Source organism: Tauraco erythrolophus, chromosome Z, assembly GCF_009769465.1.
Source record: "Tauraco erythrolophus isolate bTauEry1 chromosome Z, bTauEry1.pri, whole genome shotgun sequence".
NCBI classification, from domain to species: Eukaryota; Metazoa; Chordata; class Aves; order Musophagiformes; family Musophagidae; genus Tauraco; species Tauraco erythrolophus.
The window spans coordinates 61,732,588-61,752,373 of NC_141496.1; the positions used below are offsets into that span (position 1 = coordinate 61,732,588).

General features: G+C 46.4%; 1 protein-coding gene across 1 annotated transcript; it reads right to left on the reverse strand.

Annotated features, from left to right (window-relative positions):
• Window positions 1-6,823: 6,823 nt before the first annotated feature.
• Window positions 6,824-7,174, reverse strand: TAL2 (TAL bHLH transcription factor 2). Its single transcript, XM_009986960.1, is given in 1 exon segment — window positions 6,824-7,174. A coding segment is annotated over 1 exon segment (351 nt).
• Between the last annotated feature and the right edge of the window lie 12,612 nt (window positions 7,175-19,786).

Here is a 19,786-nt window from a genome sequence, read left to right on the forward strand (position 1 = left end):
GCATTTTCACCAGACAGCAGCTGGCTGCTCTTCCGTGCCTGAAAACTTAGGGAAAACGTTCATAGCATAGCTCAGGAGGAAGAGGAGGGCAGGCAGCTCCCTTCAGCATTGAGTTATTTTTGTTCCCATTCAAATGGTGGGAATGTTCCCCACCCAAGCGAGCTGTGCCAGCACAGAGCGCTTTTCGCAAGTCCAACCTGCCAGACTCACTTGCTCTGTCAGGAACTCTCAATGGCAACCAACTTTTTGCCACTAAGCCTGACAGAGCTGACTGCAGAGACTCTTAACAGGGCCAGATGCTTTCTTCTGAAAAAGCCTTCTAACCCACAGGCAGTAGAGCACTTCAGGTCGTAGTCAGCTGGCCCGAGCTTCTGTGGTTAGCTAAGTCTAATAGCCTCCACTCAAGGTGCTTTTAGGCATTGTAGTTTCCTCTTGAGAATCTTCAGGTCTTTTCAGTAAGTGTAAAGCCTTTTAAAGCTTGAATTTAATACTGTGTAGTCTTGAGCTGGGGGAAACTATAGGTTATGTTTTGTTTGGTTGTACATCTACATATCGGAACACAGTAATTCTGCTGTGATTTGAGGGACATTCAGTACTGGTGGCTCTGAGCCTTTCTCAGCTCCAGGTCTGAGCACAGCTGTCTGCCAGGGTTTGCCAAATACAGCCACCAAGAGAAAAATCAATGTTGTCTACATCCGGAGTTGGAGGCAGAACACCTCAATGGAGACCTGCTGACTGTGGGCCATCATCCTTTAGCTTTCCATTAAGGTTTTAGGCTGCCTGAGAGTCTGTCTTTCAAGGTGCAGAGTAAGGGATTTCAAAGAGAGTGAGGGATCTTCCTCAGGTCTGAGGTATTTGGTGTTGTTCATGGTGCCCCTGGCCAGCTGTAATGGTGCGTGCATGGGAAACCTCTTCTGCCCTGTACTTGTGAATACCTCTCTACATCACTTGCCAGCATAGAAGTCCAATGCAGTCCATGCTGAGATCCACAGGACTCTCATTGACTTCTTCCCACTGTTCACCCTGAGCTGCCTCTGTGCTCTTCTGTGGCATTGACACTCAGCAGCAGAGATGCACCCACAGAAAGGATCGCTGCTCTTTGTCTCTCTTTTTGGCTTTCAGTGCCTGAGGGGTCCCTTTTCCAAAAGAAAATCCCAAACAGGAGCTTATCACAGGGTCTCTGTCATGCACTGTCGGGTTTGCAATCCGTGGCAGCAAAACAAACCGTGGAGGGCCAGAATGTGCATTCGTTTGCACACATGGGAAGGGGGTAGGCGGAGAATACAATGGGATGACACCAGCTCTGTTTCTCACAGAAGAGAGCTGGACCAACCCAGAATGAAATGAAAATGCTACCCATGGCTTACTGACAGAACAATAATGAATAAATTCAATCAGATACATGTATCAACCAGACAGAGGGCAATCTCTACCTTCTGTAACCCAAATACTTATTTGAGCTGCTTCCTCCACCCACCTTCTCCCTCTGATTCTCTCAGAACCTGCTGTATTAAAAATAATTGTATTAAATTATTTAATACAATTAAAAAGAATTAATTGTATTAAAAATATAATTACGCCCCTGAAAAGTGATGGCTTTAGACTCTGTCACTTTGTTGATGACCTTTAGATTTAAGACTGGCCCCCAAGTGACCCCTGCCCCACAGGTCAGTAGTTAAGTCGCCCATTCTCTTCACCTCCTTTCATCACGCAGCCTTCAAAGAACAAAAGTCAGATCTGCCTTGCTCACACTACTTTAGCCATGGTCACTGCGTATCATTCCCGAGCAGCAAAGAAATTTATGGGGCCAGTTAGATACTGGAAGACAAATTACTGAACGGTTCATGAATCATATGCCTCTGAAACGCATCGGTCCTGCAGCTTCTGCTTCTTGCTCAGCCCAAGATGCTAGGATGGATCTTGGTGTCCTAAACCAACTCTGCTTTGTCAAATGATTTGCCTGACTCAGGAATCCTCCCTCCACTTTGCTCATTGTACCCTTCCCCTCCCCGGTTTATACTCAGTATAACTAACAAGGCTGCTGAGTACGTGCCTCTCTACAAAGTCTTCTTTGGCATGGGCAACACTCCAGGAAAAAAACAAAGCACCATGCAGGTTTAGATTTTCACTGTGCAATGTCCAGTGCTAGGTGCAGTGTATTCACATCAGCCAGGATTTGAATCCACTGAATCTTACGCCAAAACCCTGATTGCAGACCTGCCTTTCCTCTGACCACAGCCTGGCCATCACTAGGATTCATGCACAAGACTACAGCATCCTTGCAAGACACAGCTGCAACATATTTCTATCCTTACCCAACCCAAATCTCCAACTTCAATTACACTCCATAGCCACAAAGGAGATGCTGAGAAAGTGAACGTGGAAAGCAGCTGTTTGCACAGTAGGTTTGTTCATGGTGATGCATGGGCTGCCTTTAAGGATGTTGTACATTGCACTTCTTCTGGCATCAGTTCTCTCAGGTTCTATAATAGCTGAAGAGTGGCACTTCTCTGCTAGCACCCAGTCTCTGATTATATTTATCTTCATTTGACCTGAAATGTGGAGCTACATTATTCTGTTTATTCTGTTGGAAATTTCAAGTAAAGGAATGCCTCACAGAGATTTCTGCTTCACAAAGGCATGGGAGGACACCTCACATCCTCTGTGCAGGTCAGAAGTACCGTGGGTTGGAGGAAGCTATGACTCTTTTAACTTTGCATCATGCTTTTTTGTATCAGGAGATACCAAATATGCTTCTAGAAACACCACCTTTGCTGGTCTTCCTTGCAATATTGACAGACATATCCTCACAAAAAAAAAAAAAAAAAAAAAAAAAAAAAGGCGCTATTCACACAACTTTAGTTACATCTAGGAGACTCCCTACAGGCCTTAAGACTCGGGACTTTTTCATCAATTATACTAGGGTTTTGCCACTGCTGCAACATATGCGAGACAGTTTCAGCCAGCTCCAAGTGACTTGGCTCCATACCACAGGTCCTATTATCTCACAGCACAGCACCATGTTAACATGCCTATACCGTGCCCGCTTCCAGAGGAGGCATTGCCACATGATCCTGAGCATACAAACTAATTTGGCACTACCTGCTGTAAGAAGAGGGTCCTCTCTAAGATGGCATCGCCTTGCTTGGTATAAATACATATTTTGAACCACGCATTTTCTGATTTCATTACTTTTATACACAATCTCTTGAGACAATATCTTTGTCAAGCACATTTTGTGCAGAAATCCCTCTCTTGGTGTATCATAGAACAGTGTTGGGGCTGTGAGACGTTCAGTTGAGCATGAAACTGAAATTGAGCCTGTGTCTCAGGGATTTCCCACCTTTTCCTCACAACTTCTGTATCTGTCATCCTAGTGCTTCCTCTCATATTCAGTTGAGGATTAGGTTGTTCCCACCAGGTGTTAGCCAGAAAGAGCAGCTTTACATCCTAGGCTCTGCTTAGCTTCAGATGAGTTTTTATATCTGAATCTCAACTCCAGTCCAAATCTGTAGGTTGTGCCTCTCTGAACATCTCCAGATAACAACAGACTCAAATCAGAGTCCAAGTTAATTCTTTAGGGTGACTTCTGCTTTTTAAAATGAAGTGGGTTAAAATATTTCGTATTGTGAATATTTGGAAGACACACAGAACAGCTGAAATTTTATTTACCTGTCTTTTTCAAAGCTCATCAAAATCTTCTTAGCATAAACACTGAAAAACAATTCAACCAAAAAGTGTAAGAAATCACAATAAACAAAGAGTTCCTGTCGTTCTTCATCATCAGATAACGTTGTTTCTAACATCAGGAATTTGGTGCAAGTGCTGAACAGTAGAACGATCCTCTACTGGAAATCACATTGTGACATTTTTGGTATCCTCTACCAAGTGGTATGCAAATGCTAAATGAAATTTAGAGATGTTTAAAAAGACAAAGATTAGTTTCTTAAATAATTTATTTGGAATATATTAGATGTTAAATAACGTCATATAGCCCAAAATGTGATCAGTTACACCATATTTGTTCATGATCATACAGGCTAGAAACCCACAAGACATGAAGAAAAAACCTGATCAAAAAAAAAATCTTTGGTACATCGATCTAGTCAAATACATGCTGAACATGACAGTAGTGAGCTCCTAAATGGAAAGGAGAACAAAGAAAGCACTGGTATGAACAAAAACAAAAACAAGAGGGAAGATTTTTAGGATAGAATATGTAACAAGCATGTTACATTACAAAATTGCCAGGTTTTCTTTCCCTTTCCCTGGGCAAAAACTCTGCTTACAAGACGTTTTGGCTTTCCTTGGTGACGTGTGTTCCGCCGGATAACAAATGGCCGATAGACCAAGTAGCACCACCACACCTCGCCTGTCAGTGCTCTGATTTACTTGGACTAATTTACCCTGCTGCAACTCCCAGCGAGTCAAGAGAATGCTAGGAGGAGGACTTGGCTCATTGCCTTTGAGATGCTGTGCAGAAGAGGCGGGGAGAAAGCAATATTAATTTCCCAGACTGTGCAAAAGGCTCTTAGTGCGTTTCCACTCAGCTGCTCTCCAGTGCAGTCCTCAGCCCTGATTGCTCAGAAATGCAAGGATAAGCAAGCTGAAGATTAGCAGTATTCAGAAACAAAGCAAAATCGCCATGAACACTTTCAGCTTTCTTTTTTTTCTTTCTTTCTCTTTTGGTCAAAATCGGTCCACTGGCACGCCTGTACCCTACAGCACCAGCCCTGGATGGGGTGAGCTATGTTCCTGTCAGACCCTGGTCTTCCTCAATGCACAGGACAGCCTAGGACATGCTTAGCAGGAACCAGCCCTGTTTTCTTTGGTGAACCTGGTAGTTGGTGAGGCTTTAAAAGGCTGCTCAGTTTTGGGTCAAAAATCCCCTCATGCAGAAGGGCTCCATGTGTTACATGCACATACCCTATCTCTGCTTCCTGAAAGCAGCTCATTGTCTCCTGAATAAACAGAAACTGCCTAGGGACATGCCTTGGCACATGGGAGCTCCATTTCTTCACCAATGGTGAACAGTTTTATTCTAAGCATTGAAGTGTACCTTGGTCCACATGGAAATCAAAAGGATCTGTGTCAGTGGGAGCAGGATCTGACCAGGAAGCAGTTCTACTTATGCCTGGTGTTATTTTTACTGTTGCTCTAGGTAGTTTTATAACATCCACGAGCAGTCCAGACCTTTGCTGGTGCAGGTTATAAATCAATCAGGAAGTTAAACTGATTTGCGGGCAGCAACCCACAATGGTCACCTGCATGAAACTTTGTTTCATCCTGCTTATCATTTAAACAACTACAGCACAGGAACTGACCCACTGAATCCAGTGGAAGACATTTACATCTATTTCTTTGTCCTTCCTCCATCAGCTTATTTGGGATGGTGTCCAGATGGCGGACCGGTTGGATGAGGCTTTGAGCAACCTGGTGTAGTGGAGGGTGTCCCTGCCCACAGCACTGGGGTTGGAAATAGATGATCCTTGAGGTCCCTTCCAACCCTAACCATTCTATGATTCTATGACCTTCAACTACAGCAGGTGAAAGTGGGAAGTTTAAAGACAGTCAGCTGGGTAAACAGGCAGCATGCCCCGAGTCTTGTCCATGGTCTTGACACCCTGTCTGAGGCAGACATCAACCCAGCTTCACACAGCCCAGCGTCACAGCCCAGCGGTCTTACAGGTGACAGCAAGGATACGTGCAGCCTGGTTCTGTCTCCCATGGCAGCAAAAGCAGGGCTGGTTCAGGAACTCCATGCCCAAGACCCATGGCATACAGGCCTGTGACAAAGGGGCACCGCAGTGCCCAGCACCTTCTGCCAGGCCCAGGCATGCTTCAGCTACTTCTGCACCCTGGCATGGAAAGAAGCATCGCTCGCTGACCTTTCCATGAAGGCTTTCACAGTGCACCACTGAGGCCTTTCTTCTGGGGCCTCCCTCCCAACACAGGACCTCCCTCCCAAAACAGGACTTCCCCCATTGCTACAGCTGTAGAAGAACAAAGACCCTTAGCCACCAACCCCTTTGATGGGCTTTTAAGGCAGCTGGAGCATAGCTGGCCAGCTTCCTTCACACACGCGCTGTCACTGCTATGGAGGAGGTTTACTCTGGCTGTTGAATCCACTGAAACTCATCTATGACTATCGTCTTCTTTGACTTTAAATTGGGATTTTTGCTTTAATCTAACACTTAATTTTGTTTAATAGTGTTCTGCTCTGACACTAGGGATCCTTCCAGTCTGATGGAGAAAGATGCAGCCAGGTTCAAGGGCTCGACTTGTCTTCTCAAAAAACAAGAATCAAGCTGGAAATAAGATTCACAAGCTCAAGAGTAAGTGCGATTAGCCTGTGGAACCACTGGTGGAGAACTGTGGCAAACATCACGTCTCTCAAAATCTTTCACTACCGAGGCCAGATGTCTGTCTTGGACAAATTTTGTGGTGCAGTCATCATTCCTGAGCTCAGTACTGTTTCCTCAAAATAGCATGGGAGAATAATCTCTTTCCCTGCCAGAAACACTGGATGAATTTCTATGGCCTGATTTAGGGAAGAGATCAGGGCAGAAGGCCCTTCTGGCTTGGACTCTGCTGTGACAGCAGTGAGTCCTTCCAAGTTCCCAGGGGCTACAAGTTCTCTGTCTGGTCTTCCAGGTTGTTGGCTGACCAAGGATTTCCTTTCCTATTAAATAAAAACATATATCAATCAAACCAGTAACAAATACAAATAAATAGTCACAGTACATAGAGGAGCAACCCACAGATTCTGCAAAAAGGAGGGGAACTATCAGACTAACACCAAGACCGCACGTCTCATTGTCTGCTAGGGACATGGTGTCTCTGACCAACACTCTACTATATTGCTGCTCATACCAGGAGAGGAGACACCACAGTTTTCAATCAGTCAGCTCCTCCATGCTTTGCAAGTGTGGGGCTGCTGGAAGAACCCCAGGATGCTGCCCCGTGCTGCCACTGCCGTCTGCTGCAGGCCTGGCTCTCCCAGGACCTTGAGGAGGAAGTTGATATATCTCATAGCTAACCGGAGCGTCTCATTCTTGCTCAGTTTTTTGTCTGGAGGGTGGGTGGGAATGAGTTTCCTCAGCTTGGCAAAAGCACTGTTGACGTTTTGCTGCCTCCATCGCTCCCTGGTGTTGGTGAAGATCTTCCTTGTCATTCTCAAGGTGCTGGAAAGCAAAGGAGATGGTGAGTGAACGTGAGATAGCCTTGGCTTTCAAGCAGGCTGAGGCTCTGGTGGCACTGTAACCTCTGGACCTGCTGCAAGCACACAGTGATGGCGCCACGCTTTTCTAATTTTTGCCCTCTGTGCAGGCATGATTATAAGCATTGCAGGGGCAACCAGATGCCAGTGTCCAGTAAGGACTTCACAAAGGAGTGAATGGAGTTTAATTTAATTATACCACCCTTTGGTGCTGCTATAAGCCCAGACTCTGCAGGCTCCTCAGAGTTCCCCTGCAGCAGAATTCCCAATAGCTAATGCATTAATCATCCCACTACGTTAGGTGAGAGACAGCTGGGCACTTTTTGTGGTGGAAGGCAGGTAGACAGGCAGACCCAGGTCCGAACATATCTGTGCTTTCACAGCCCCAGTTCACATCTTCTTGGGGGCTTCTCCCAGCTGGCCCAACCTTGGTGACTCGTGGCTGGAGCTAAGCCAGGTGGACCTTCATTGCAGGCCTTCAGTGAGCAGACAGCCGACACTACGGACAGACATGATTACAGTTATTTCAGGAGATTTCTCCAGGGAAGCAAGAGCCTGGTTCTCTGTCCAGCCCACACTGACTGCTCACTGCTGGAGGCAGAGACTCATCAGCCTGATCCACGCAAGCTTCTGCTTTAGCCTCTGAGAGCTGCCAAGAATAAGCCACAAGTGCCATGAGTGCAGGCTGCAGAGGGAAAGTGTGATTTCTACAAAACTTTCAGGCATCCCAGCCAAAATGTCCATGTAGGTGTTACTTGCCCACCGTGCCTTGCAGAGCTGAGCGGCAAAGGGAACCCAGTGACCAGAGCAGACCTGGCAACAGAAGAGCACTGTGCAAGTGGCACAGGGTAATTTTACATGCCATTTACCAGAAAGGTCATCAAAAGCTCTTGGGGTTGCCCTAACCCTGCTCCCACTGCCATTGGAAGAGTTTTCCCTCTCACAGCCCTCAGGAGACACTCATTTCTCCATTTTTGAAGTTGCTTTTTATGCCAATGGCACACAGACAGCTGGAGCAGGGAAAAACTATCGGCAGCCAAGAGACTAAAGGACAAATGTTTCCACTTACCCTCTCATGCATGCAAAAACCTCAGCTTTTTTATATTCATTGGCAAGTCCATCCTTACAGGAGTCCCACAAGGGACTGGGGAGCAGGGGGGACAGCACCCTTCATCCTCAGAAAGGGGAAACTTTGCGGGGACAGCCTAGCTGTGATCCTGTGTCCATGTGAGGCTGCCTCATACTGAGCAAGACACTTGGGCTTCACCAAAGTATGTGGTATTAGTCTGGATGAATAAAGAAATCCCACTGTGACTCAGAGGTTAATTGGGGTGCCTTGGCAGGGAGACAAGACGTGCATGGCAGACGAGGAAGTTCCCTCCCAGCTCCTTCAAGTCCCAGTCCAGCACCGATTACAAATCACAAAGGAAACACATTTATAGGGTCATAAACTATATCACAGCCATGTTCAAAGACCTCGGGCAGAGATGCAGATAATACAGATGCACCCATATATACTATATATGGCTATGCTCATGCTGGGCTGTACCTCCCAGGCTCCTCTCGGTCATAGCCTTTACAGAGCTAATACATTTCTATTTTGGTAGAAGTCTGAAATTACAACTGTCAGGTCCAGTTGTCCGCTCTGCCTTCAGAGAACAAGAAAGTTATCTCATCAAAATGCCTTTGCTTCACAAGACTCTCATTTAAAAAACAAACTCTCATGTTTCAGGTGGCTGAGAGTTTTTTATATTTTTTGTAGAATTAAGTTGAGACCCATTGCTTGAACCAAAAGGGGATCTTATCGCGCTTTTTTTTTTATTATTATTCTCCTACTTCACTTATTACTTTGGGTTGTGCTATGGGAAAAAATCTACTTGGTACTTTGCACCTACCTGAAACTGCTAACCTGTATCTTTTGGGCAAGAACTGCAGAACTTCACCGCATCGATATGGATTTCAAACATTGTCTTCCAGTGCTCCTCTGTACTGTGGCACGCTCACTCTCTAAGGCAAAACTTTTGCCTTTACAGTTTTACTCTTCCATGTAGCTGCTTGGATCCATGTGAAATTCAAATCGCCAGCTGCTTCTTTCTCTCTCTCATCTGTTTTCAGTGTTTGTTTCGGTTTTCTTTTAAGACAAATTTATCCGTGTACAAAGGCAGTTGTTTTTTATAACTTCAGGAAAGTTATTTGGGCTTCCTTGTTTCTTCTAATGGGTTGGGTAGATTGTATTTTGTCAGGCCTTTCAGTTTCTGCACTGTAATTCTGGTATTGTGGATCTGGGTATGCTGGAGGCTTATTTACATCTCAGCTACAAATACCAGTAGTGGGGCAGCTCGTTCTCTGTCCCCTGCTGCAGACCGTCCCCAGTGCACCGCTCCGGGAAGGATGGTTAGCATCCAGCCCTGGCACTGAGAACATGTCATCTTGTCCTGTTAGTGGTATTATTGGCGGAAAAAGAACGCCAGCAGTACTACTTCACGCCACGCTGTCTTTGCCTGTCTTCTTTCACCTTTGGAAGGGACAAAACTATGCTTGTGGTCACAAGCGTTTTTGTCAGCAAACAGATGCCTTTGTGAAACCAGCTCCTGCTTTACACTTCATAAACGTCTGTTTGTATTCCTGATGTTTATTCAAGATCAGCAAACAGCAGCTCCTCCACTCCCCCAGCATCTCCTCTTGCCCTGATAGCTCTACAGGGAACTTCGTTTTAGGTGTAACCCACCTCCGTACACCTCTCCACCTTAAATTCCTCTCTGCTTTCTCCCATTACCATTGCCGGTTTCCTGATATGGTGCTCAGAGTTTCAACTAGAAACATAAGAGAAAAACGACCCTGGTCCAACCTTGCAGTAACTATAATGTTTCAGCATAGCTTCTTTTCTCGTATCATCACCTCCAGTTCTCTCTCAGCACCTTCCAGTTAAAATGCAGCGAGTTCACTGACAAGGAATCTGATTTCCATTTCTTTTGTCTCATTCTCTTCCTCCTCTTACCTCCAATCCTCCCCATCGAGCCTGGCTTTCAGTATCGTATTACTTGCAGCTTCAGGTCTTAGCTAATGTTGCACATCAATCAATGTATTCTTTAGCTTTCTCTGGTGCACTGTATAAAATATGTGTTATCTAGTGGCTGTGTGTGGCATATCTCCCACTGGTCCATTTTAAATCTGTGCAGAAATCACCTGTTTGTACATATCACGGACAGATAAATTGCATTAAAATGCAAGCCTGGATTTTGTGCTTTCTGATCACCTCCCCTAACTGCAGGTTAACAGCGCCACATGTAGCTGACAATAGAGAAACTCAGGAAGACATTAGCTTTAATTTAAGAGGATTAATTCTGCTCTCAGGAATGTAAACCTGCGAGGTTACACCATTTTCACTGGAGGAATTACTCTGAAGGGCAAAATGTTGCCACTGAGAGCAGGACAGGACTTGGATCAGGAAGGCACATCCAGAAGTAGTGGGTAAGTAGAGTGTCATAAGCTAAGATCCACATCTGCAGTGTGTAAAGGGAGTTGTGCAAAGAAATAACCCCAGCCCAGCAGTGAATCTGCTCCGATAGCCAGAAGGAGAAAAAACAAAGCCCTACCACTCACCAAACAGATAACTGAAGCTCTTTCCACCCCGCTGCCTACCCCTTTAAAAAATATAAAAATAGAGGGGGAAAAAAATACTGGCTGTGGTTAACGCAGCCGCCAGCGTCACCAGACAAAAGACTAAACAATAGAAAAGATGAAGATCTCTCCCTCGGTAGCAGCAGTTCTCACAGGCTCTCTATGCAAAAGCCATTCAGGCAATTCAGGCAGCAGCAGCAGCAGAGCAGCTTAGGCACAAAGCACCTTCTCTGTTAGGACATTCCCCAGCAAATGGCCCCTGAGCCAGCGGTTAATGTCTGAGGGCTGGCAGGGGACTCGCCAGGAGCCCAGCACTCAGTCATAATTAGCAGGCTGCTATTAAATAAAGATCTTGGATGAGAAAGTTCCTCCCTCAAGTTATACCTTTGACCTCGGTGAAGTTAAATCCATGTTGAAACTGGCCACTGGAGACCCACTCCTGCAAATCTTAATCAGACAGCAGATGCCTGCTGCCAGCAAGAATTGGAGTGCCTCTAGTAAACCTGCAGCACCACGCTGTTACTCCACCGGGAAATCCAGTGCCTGCTGAAATTGGTTATTTAGCACATTGCATAGGATTTTGTGAAGTCCTCTCAGCCCTTAAGTAAATGGCAACAGAAGAGCAGATGGTGCCTGTTTCCTCTATCAGGCGGGTGCTTGTGAGCCTGATCTACCACAGGGAGCAAAGATTCTCCAGCTATCACTCCTCACTGCTGTGCTTTGTGCACTTTTCATCAGTGCGATCTGGAGACTAGAAGAAAGAGGAAGCTCATTGTTTCCTTCTTCAGTTTCATGTGAGCCTTGGAGTGCAGGACTCAGCTCCATGTGGTGGGGAAGATTGAGCATGGATGTCATAAGATATTACACTGCTGATCCATAACTTGTGACTCCTTTTGTTCCCCAGCCCCTAGGAGGAATAAGTTCTAATTCTTCACAGCTGAACCGTGCTCTGCTGCATGGTTGGTTGAACTGCAGAGACTTCCGTTGAATTGGGAGAGGAAGGAAGAGCAGAGGGGAAAACACATCCTAGCTTGCCTGCTTGCAAGAAGAGCAGTGCACCTCTGGGTACAGGCTCTTTCCTTCCACCTTTCCTCAGCCCTGCCTCCATCACCACCTCCCTATATCTCAGCATTATACCTCTCCCCAGGTGCCTCCCAGCTGAAATGGACAAGGTGGACAAGGACACAAAGAGAGAGCACAGTGTAGTAAGCCGAATGCTGGGCCAGCAATCAGGGAGTTTGCCTTCTGTCCTAGTTCCTGCTGTTCCTTTGCCTCAGGCAGGTTTTTTTTGTTTTGTTTTGGTTGTTTGTTGTTTTTTGTTTTTTTTTTTTCTGCACCTCCGTGTCCCTCCTGCCTGTAATTAATTTCTCTCAGCTGCAAGGTTCGTGGAAAGGAAAGCATTTGTATGTGTGCGGGTTAGAGCAGCCACCAGCACATGGTGGCCCAGCCTTGCTCGGCACTGGCAGGTGCTGTGTTTGCGTAACGAAAGAGAAGAGCCTCTCCCAGCTCTTGCAGGGTGATTCCTAACACCTGCAGTGAACTTAATTTTATTTCAGATAAGATGTGGGAAGAGCAGCAACTTCATGAGTAAACAAGGACTCCTTTTACTGCCTCACGCCTCTGTCGGGAGCGGTATCTAACAATCGTACCACGGTATGAAGTACAGCAGAGCAGTAAAAGCTCTATAAAAACCAGTCAGCACCGACGGAATGATTTACCTTTTTGAGAGTCTGTAAATCTGGCACAAAACGCACAGAGTGAAATCTCTGCTTCTGGGAGACCTCCTGTCTAAGGGCAACATTTACAGAAACTCTCACAGCTATGCTGTGCTCTCATTGAACCTTTAGAAAAAGGAAATCGCTGGAGTCTTCAGAAGGAACTGTGTTGAGATCTCAAGCTTAAGTCAGCCTTTGTATTTGGGGATACTGGTCTGTATGTGATCACGGTTTCAAAAGGTGAGTTTTTCACCTGACCTGGTGTCATCCCTGGGTTGCTTAGCTTTGTACTCGAGTTGCCCTCCTGGAGGGTGCAGGTCTGGAGGGAAGGAGAGAGAGAGTTTGCTGCTCTCTGAGAAATCAGCCTAGCTGGCAGACTTCATAGCCTGGGCACCCTGGCATCATGAGCCCTAAGGCTGCCTCAGGAAAGGTATGCCTGTAAGGCAATGGGCTGCCATCTCGCAGGCATTTGGGAGAGCACAAAGCCTGTGGTTACGAAGTTACCAACAGTGATGAAGGGGTTGTTTACTCAAGGAAACTCCCTCTGCACACGTGAGTGGTTTTGGTGGTTTGGTTTTTTCTGTGGATCCCCTCTTGTCAATGCTTTTTATGTTCCTTTGCAGTAAGGTCGACTCATACCACAGCTGTGCACGAAACAAAGAACCCATTCGTGGGCTTCAACAGCTTTTGCTAAATGGAGGTCTAGTGTATTGGCACGGACAGGACAGCTTGCAAAGCTGAGAATGGAACGTTCTGCCAGGAGGTTTAGCCTTTAACCGTTAAACTTGCACTAGAGTTGTTTTCTGTTCAAGAGGACCTGAGGGTCTTTCTCTGTCCTCCTGCTCCCATTTCCAGTAAGGCCCTCTTGTGTCGAAGTCTGAACTGCAGTTCCAGTGGCTTCCCTTTAAAAAGTCTCTGCCAAATTAGCTTCCCAAATATTACATACGGATGCGATCCCTGTGCTTCAGGGTTAACGCAGAGAAGCAAAGCAGCTTGGTGGTCTTCTGGGAGTTCTTCAGGGCCTCATTTTTTACAAGACTTAGTGTGCAAAACCCTGTTCCACACAGATACTCGCTCCTTGTAACAGCACATATTCCTATGTGCCTCTCTCTGCACCTGCCACTACGAGGCAGTGAGGTAGCTGTTAAGTAGCAAAAACATTGCTTTAACTTCCTTGCTTTGCCTGCATATGCAGGAAAGCTTGCATCCTCCTTACTGAAGATCTGCTGTGTAAAGAAGGAGGGGCGACCAGACGCCGATTGTCTCACAACTGAGCGAAGACCAGTATGTAGCAGGTCATGCTGTTACAGGAGATGTTAGGAGCAGAGAAGGGAAAATCCAGTGCTGCAAGGGACATTTGCATCAGTGGGACGGTAGATCTTGTATTATTTTTTTTATATGACCCCCCAACAATATTTGCTTTTGCATTTTATCCAGGTCAGCTCTGAGGTTGATAGCAAATCTCTGTGAGTTCAGCAAAAGCAAAACTGAAAGTTTGACAGCATCCTGATAGTGGCATGCAGCACCCTGTCTTCCTACCAAACATAGGTTAAAACCAGTCTATTGACCACCATGCCATCACCCCAGGAATTAACTGGGTCTGCTGTGCATAAGACTAGAGGTCACCACAAGCAAGGAGAAACATCACCACCACCGCAAACTGTGACTTCCAAAAGTGTGATACAAAACACCGCAAGACAAGGACCACAATCCTGTTTTCCCCTTAAATGTCACACCACTAAGCTCTGTGGGACTATGCCTAATAGAAAGATCAGCATGAAGACCATCCCTGCCTCAACCACATTCTCATAAGCACCTGCATTTAGTCCCCAAGCCTCCCACCTGGCATGCTAACTATGTGAGCACTGAATTTCTTGGAGCAGCTGCTCATATCACCACTGCTTTAATGATTTGTATAAACAGGTAGTAAATATAAGCTGTATTTATTTCAGCTATTTTTTTCTGAAATTATATAGAAACGGTGGAAAAAGGTTCTAAAAATCAGGTATAGTCCTGTACTGTTATATATGGGAACCAGGAAAGATAGAGAACACTACTTTGGAAAAATGCTTTGTTTATTGCTCATTAACTTTCTCAAGTAAATACAGCTTTATGCAGTAGGCTAGCCCTGAAAACATAAACATTTTCCAGATTAGCAGTTTCAAAAGTTTTTTTTACAAATCTGAGTGTTATTAATATTTACCAGCAGAACTGAAATGAATAAAATTGCTAAGCTTTTCCTCCTAAGTTAACTACTGAGTGAAGCAAAATTCAAATGCTTATGTATTTTACATGCACACCGGCTGTAAGACAGATGATCAATAAATCAGTGGGGATATTTTTAAATATGTGAGGATTGGAGCTTGAAACTGTTTCTTTACATCTTTACCTGTGCACACATAGGATTTCCACAGTCGAATTCATAAGCATGCAGTAAAGTCTAACGAATGCATGACTATCTGTGCTTTTGCAAATAATTTGTTTTAAATATCAAACAACATTGGAGAATTCTGTTCAGTTTTAGATCTAAACTTGGAGAGTCTATGATACTCTGTGTAATCATTCTGCACCAGTGCAATAACTCTTATTTACAGCACTTTGCAGTGGCATAAGTGAGTTTGCCTAGTGTGTAATTATACAGTAGTGAAGTAAGAAAATCTAGGAACAGTAGGAACAGTGATTTTAAAATCTCTTTAAGTATCCCCTCAGGTACTAAGAATTTGAAAAGTCGAGGCACAAAAACAGGGCAACACGGTTCCTTCGCTTGATTAAGTGCAGCCACCTGTAAGTGGCTATTTCTTTAACTATTCTGTTGGTCAGATCAGGTGCCTTACTCAACTTCCTGGTTACAGGATCCAGAGGTGCCATGATAAGAAATAAAAATCCAGCGGATGGTAAAAGGCTATTGCAGAATTTCTTTCCTTTAAGGATATTCCCTGCTCTGAGAGGAAGCGTTGGCATTCCCCAGAAAGCTGCAAAACAAGCTCAAAAGAGGAGAGGCAATGCTGTAAAGAGAAGAGGCCGCTGACACTTACTTTTCTGGTCACAGGTGCTTGTGGCTCTTGAAACCAGGTCAGCGGGTAAACAGACAGCAAAACCGGACGCTTCCTTTTTTCTTTCCCGACTGCTCTTGCAGTGCCTGGCCACAGAGCTTGCTCTCGCTGGAGTCAGCCCAGTGCTGGTCCTGGCTGCCTCATTTATAGAGTAGCAGGTCCTTTGTCTGGCGCGTGTCACCACTAGTCCTAGCAATCCAGGCAGCTTGTTTTGCATCTCCCAGGAGATTCTCCCTATCCTGCCTTTTCTTTTCTCACCACACGCCCTCTGCCCTTTTCTGGGGCTGATATGAGGCACTAGCTGACACTCTGCTTACTACTCTCAGAGCGACTCCAGCTAGGTCAGGTGCACTTTGCGGGAGAGGATGGAAGCTGCTTGTGTGCTCTTTTTTTTCTTTTTTTCTTTTTTAAATTTGTTTAGTCAGCTCTGAGCTTGTAAATGTTTCCAGAGAGAGAGATGCAGGGCTCGTTCAAAAGCCACCTTTAACATGAGTCAGTACTGAGGAACAGGCTGGTGTATTTATTGTATTCCTAAACTGGAGATACCCTTTCCTGTCTGACAGTAAGCACGGCATGATTTTTGGGGAAAGCTGCCTTTTGCTTAGAGTCACAGCTAGCACCCTCTGCAGCCTAGAGGACAGCTACAGCTGCTGTAGTCCCAGCGCTGTCCCAAGCCCTGTGCTGGCCCTCTGCCCGAGTCCACGTAACAACAGGAGGCTACAGGTGTGAATTCACACATCTGCCAGCTTGCCCTTCATTTTCAGGGCCTACTCAGTGCACTAAGGGTAGGTTTAATTCATGCTTTTATAGCAAAGATGACCCAGCTCCATACCCCTGTGGCTAGGACGTGAGGTGGGTGGAACAGAGAATTCTTTCTCTGCTGCTAGGGTGGCCCCAAAACTTCCTCTCAGCTCAGGGACAACAGGCAAGCAAGCTCACATCTGACTGAAAAAAAAAAACAAACCCACAAAAATTGCAGACTAACACCATCTCCATCACTAGAGCACACGCTTCTCTGTCCATGACAGAGGACTGGTCCATCCAGCCTCGCCCTGGGTAACAACTCTCTTCATAGGAAAACAGTCACAAAACTGCCCCAGGCACAAGTCAACAAGGGCATAGCCTGGTTACAGACATAGCCTTTGGGACCTACATGACCTCATCTGCACTTCCATCCACTTCTCCATTAGGTGCTGAGTTTGCTTTCGGTGGAGGTAAGCGTAAACAGGGAGAAAAGAGCAAGATACCTACTTACGCATTGAAGGCAACAGGATATTAAAGGGGAACGAGGGATGGGGAACGAGGAACGCCAGCTAATCACTCCACTACGGTCATGGAGCAGGAAGACGTCTGCATCCAGGGTAAAGCAGCTTCACCCACGGCCTACAGCTTTCCTCTGCCAAGCCCCAAGAAAGCTCAGCTCCTACCCAGACCAGCTCACCCAAAAGAGCAAGCTGGCTAGGCAGGGCTCGCCTACCGGGTTCTTAAAAGCACTGACCATGTTTCAGTTAACAGGATTCACCGCCCAGCAGCGGAATGATGCGGTGGCTCCCCGGGGAGAACAAGTCCCGGCTTCCCGCCGGGGCGAGCCGCTCACCGCAGAGCTGGACGGGCAGTTCAGCGCTTTCACACGGTAAATTAACGGCGGCACTACAGCCTGAAAGCTGTGTCAACCGCTTCATTTAGCACAAGTGTTATGTTAACTAAAGGCCCTATTCCGGAGGGGCCTTTGGCCTCACAGAAGCCTGATTTCCATGTCGTTTACATCGGAAAGTTGCGGAGTGCCCCTCCTCTCCCTTACTTCCTCCAATCCGTTACTTATCCACAATCTGCCCTGAGATGCTCCAGCCAGCACAGCAGGGAACGGGGCACACCAGGCCAGGAAGGGGAGGGAGCTGAAGTTCTTTATCCCTAACTGCTTGGATGCAGCCTAGGGCTTTCAAAACCTGGCCAGACTATAAAATAAAGCGCTATAAAATACACAGCCAGGAAAGGGTCTGTCCTTACCAGGAGAAGGGCTGAATGGGCTGCTATTCATTTTCACTCACCTATCCATGTGAGAGAGCTGGATCCTGCTCCTGTTGCTGTCAGATACGGGTTTTAGCTATGCCCTCTCCAGAGGCAGCCTCCTGTAGAAACCTTCCTCACTGGGGAAAACATGAGGAGAGAAAAAGGGACATCCTAGCCCCATCCTTCGTTTTTCAGAAAAGCCACCATCACATCTGTTTAGCATTTCAGCTGCATCTCAAGGTGTCCTCATCTCCTTCCTGTTATAAGAGGGAATTACTCCTCCTGAAGACATCTGTGGCAGCCCAGCTGAGGCTGTGCATCCTGCAGCACCCAGGAGGTCCTCACTTTCCCTTCACTCTCCTGCTCCCCACCATCTCATGACACCCTGCAGCCCCAACTTCTTTCCTCCTCTGTGAGGCCACCACGGCAAAGCTCTGCGTTTGCTGCAAGTACAGCAGCACTTTCTCCTGCGTTGCTGGGACACGTGATGACCCACTGTCAGGCCCTGGGCAGCAGGTCCAAGATGCCAAGTTGGCATTTGTGTCAAGCCGTTAGGAATGTTGATGAGATAGCATGGGCATGCTAACTTTTACACCAAATTTAAGGGTCTTTTCCACCCTGTCAGATTGCTCCGAAGGGGTGGTACATGAGGGTCTGCTTCACTGTTTCTTTATTAGGCTTCCTATTGCACTGTGATTACTTGGCACCGATGAACCACATGGGTCTCATTCAGTTTCCTCTCCATACATCAGTGACATGGCAGCAGGGGGAATACATTAACAATACATCCCTGCAGTCCTAAGATTACTTTTCCCTACAGCAATCCATCCGGGGGCAAGGAGAGGGGAACAAGTGTGATGAAAACAATATTGCACCCTGGGTATGCTCTTCCTCACAAAAATACCTGCTGGGATCCATCCTGATAGTTTCCTCGGAGTCTGAAGCTGTTCTTCACCCGCAACAGGCCAGTTTTTTAGCAGCCACCCCTTATCCGTTCATGAAAAGTCAAGGAGAAACAATGTATTTTGCAACTTGCCCTCTGCCACCAGACTGCAGCTGATATTAGCACGTTTGCTTGTGTAACAGCCACATTCTCCCACCTCAGCTGCTTCTCTCAGAAAGCAGAGTCCCAGGGCCCTTACAGCTACAATGAGGAGAGCAAGATGGGGAACACTGCGTGTGCAAACAGGATAACTAGGGACATACAGCTGTTGTGTCTGCAGATGCGGAAACCGCTGCTTTATTGCAGCAATGCTGGTGGGCCCTTGAATGCAGACCCACTCTGCCATGCAGGTACACGTTCTTCCCAGCAGAGAGGCGTTTCTTGGCAAGTTTGATGAGAGCAAGCAGGGAGAGAAAACAAAATGTAGTCTCAGCCCTCTCACGGGTAAGAACTGAGACTGAAGAGGTGAATGGGTACAGACCTCCTCCGGAGAACATTGTCTTTCCCCATTTCTGCTATCATGCCCAGCACGTCCTCCCACTAGAGGCAGTGCTGAACTCACATTTAGTGCACTCGCTTTCTGAAGAGCCACACTTGGGTCAGCTCATTAGCTCGCCCCATCATCACAGATACTAGTAACAGACTTGGATGAAGCAACAGACTGCCTGCGTTGTCAGTCATCGACGCAACAGCGTTTACACGTGCGGCTCTGCAAAGCGGAAGGTGTGAGAGGTGGCCACTTTGAAGAGGTCACCCACTTTGTGGGTGGACGCAAAGCGTGAACATCCTCAAAATCGGGTTACACATGTCCCTTTTTGAAATTCGGCATGCCAGCATTTAAATTCCAGCCCTGAAACATCCCAGGGATGTAAGCCTAGTTACTCCTCTACCTAAAAGGAAGAAAAGCTGTTCCTGGCACATGTGACTCTGCGGTACACAAGCAGGAGCATATGGTCCTCATCCTGCTGCTACACAGCTTCCAGGGCCAACAGAAGCCTCTCCAAGATAGAATAATGGTCAGATGGAAAAAAAAAAAAAAGTTTGTTTTTCACAGTGGGCCAGACCTCAAACTTTATCTTCCTCCAGAAAAATTCTTACTGCAGATGAGCAGAAAATCAAAGAGAATTCTGTCCAAATATATGCAGAGATTTCAGAAGATGGGCGTGGGTTCAAGCCAGTTTTCCAGTTTTCCCTGTTTGTGGTGTGACCGCATTCAGTCTGATGA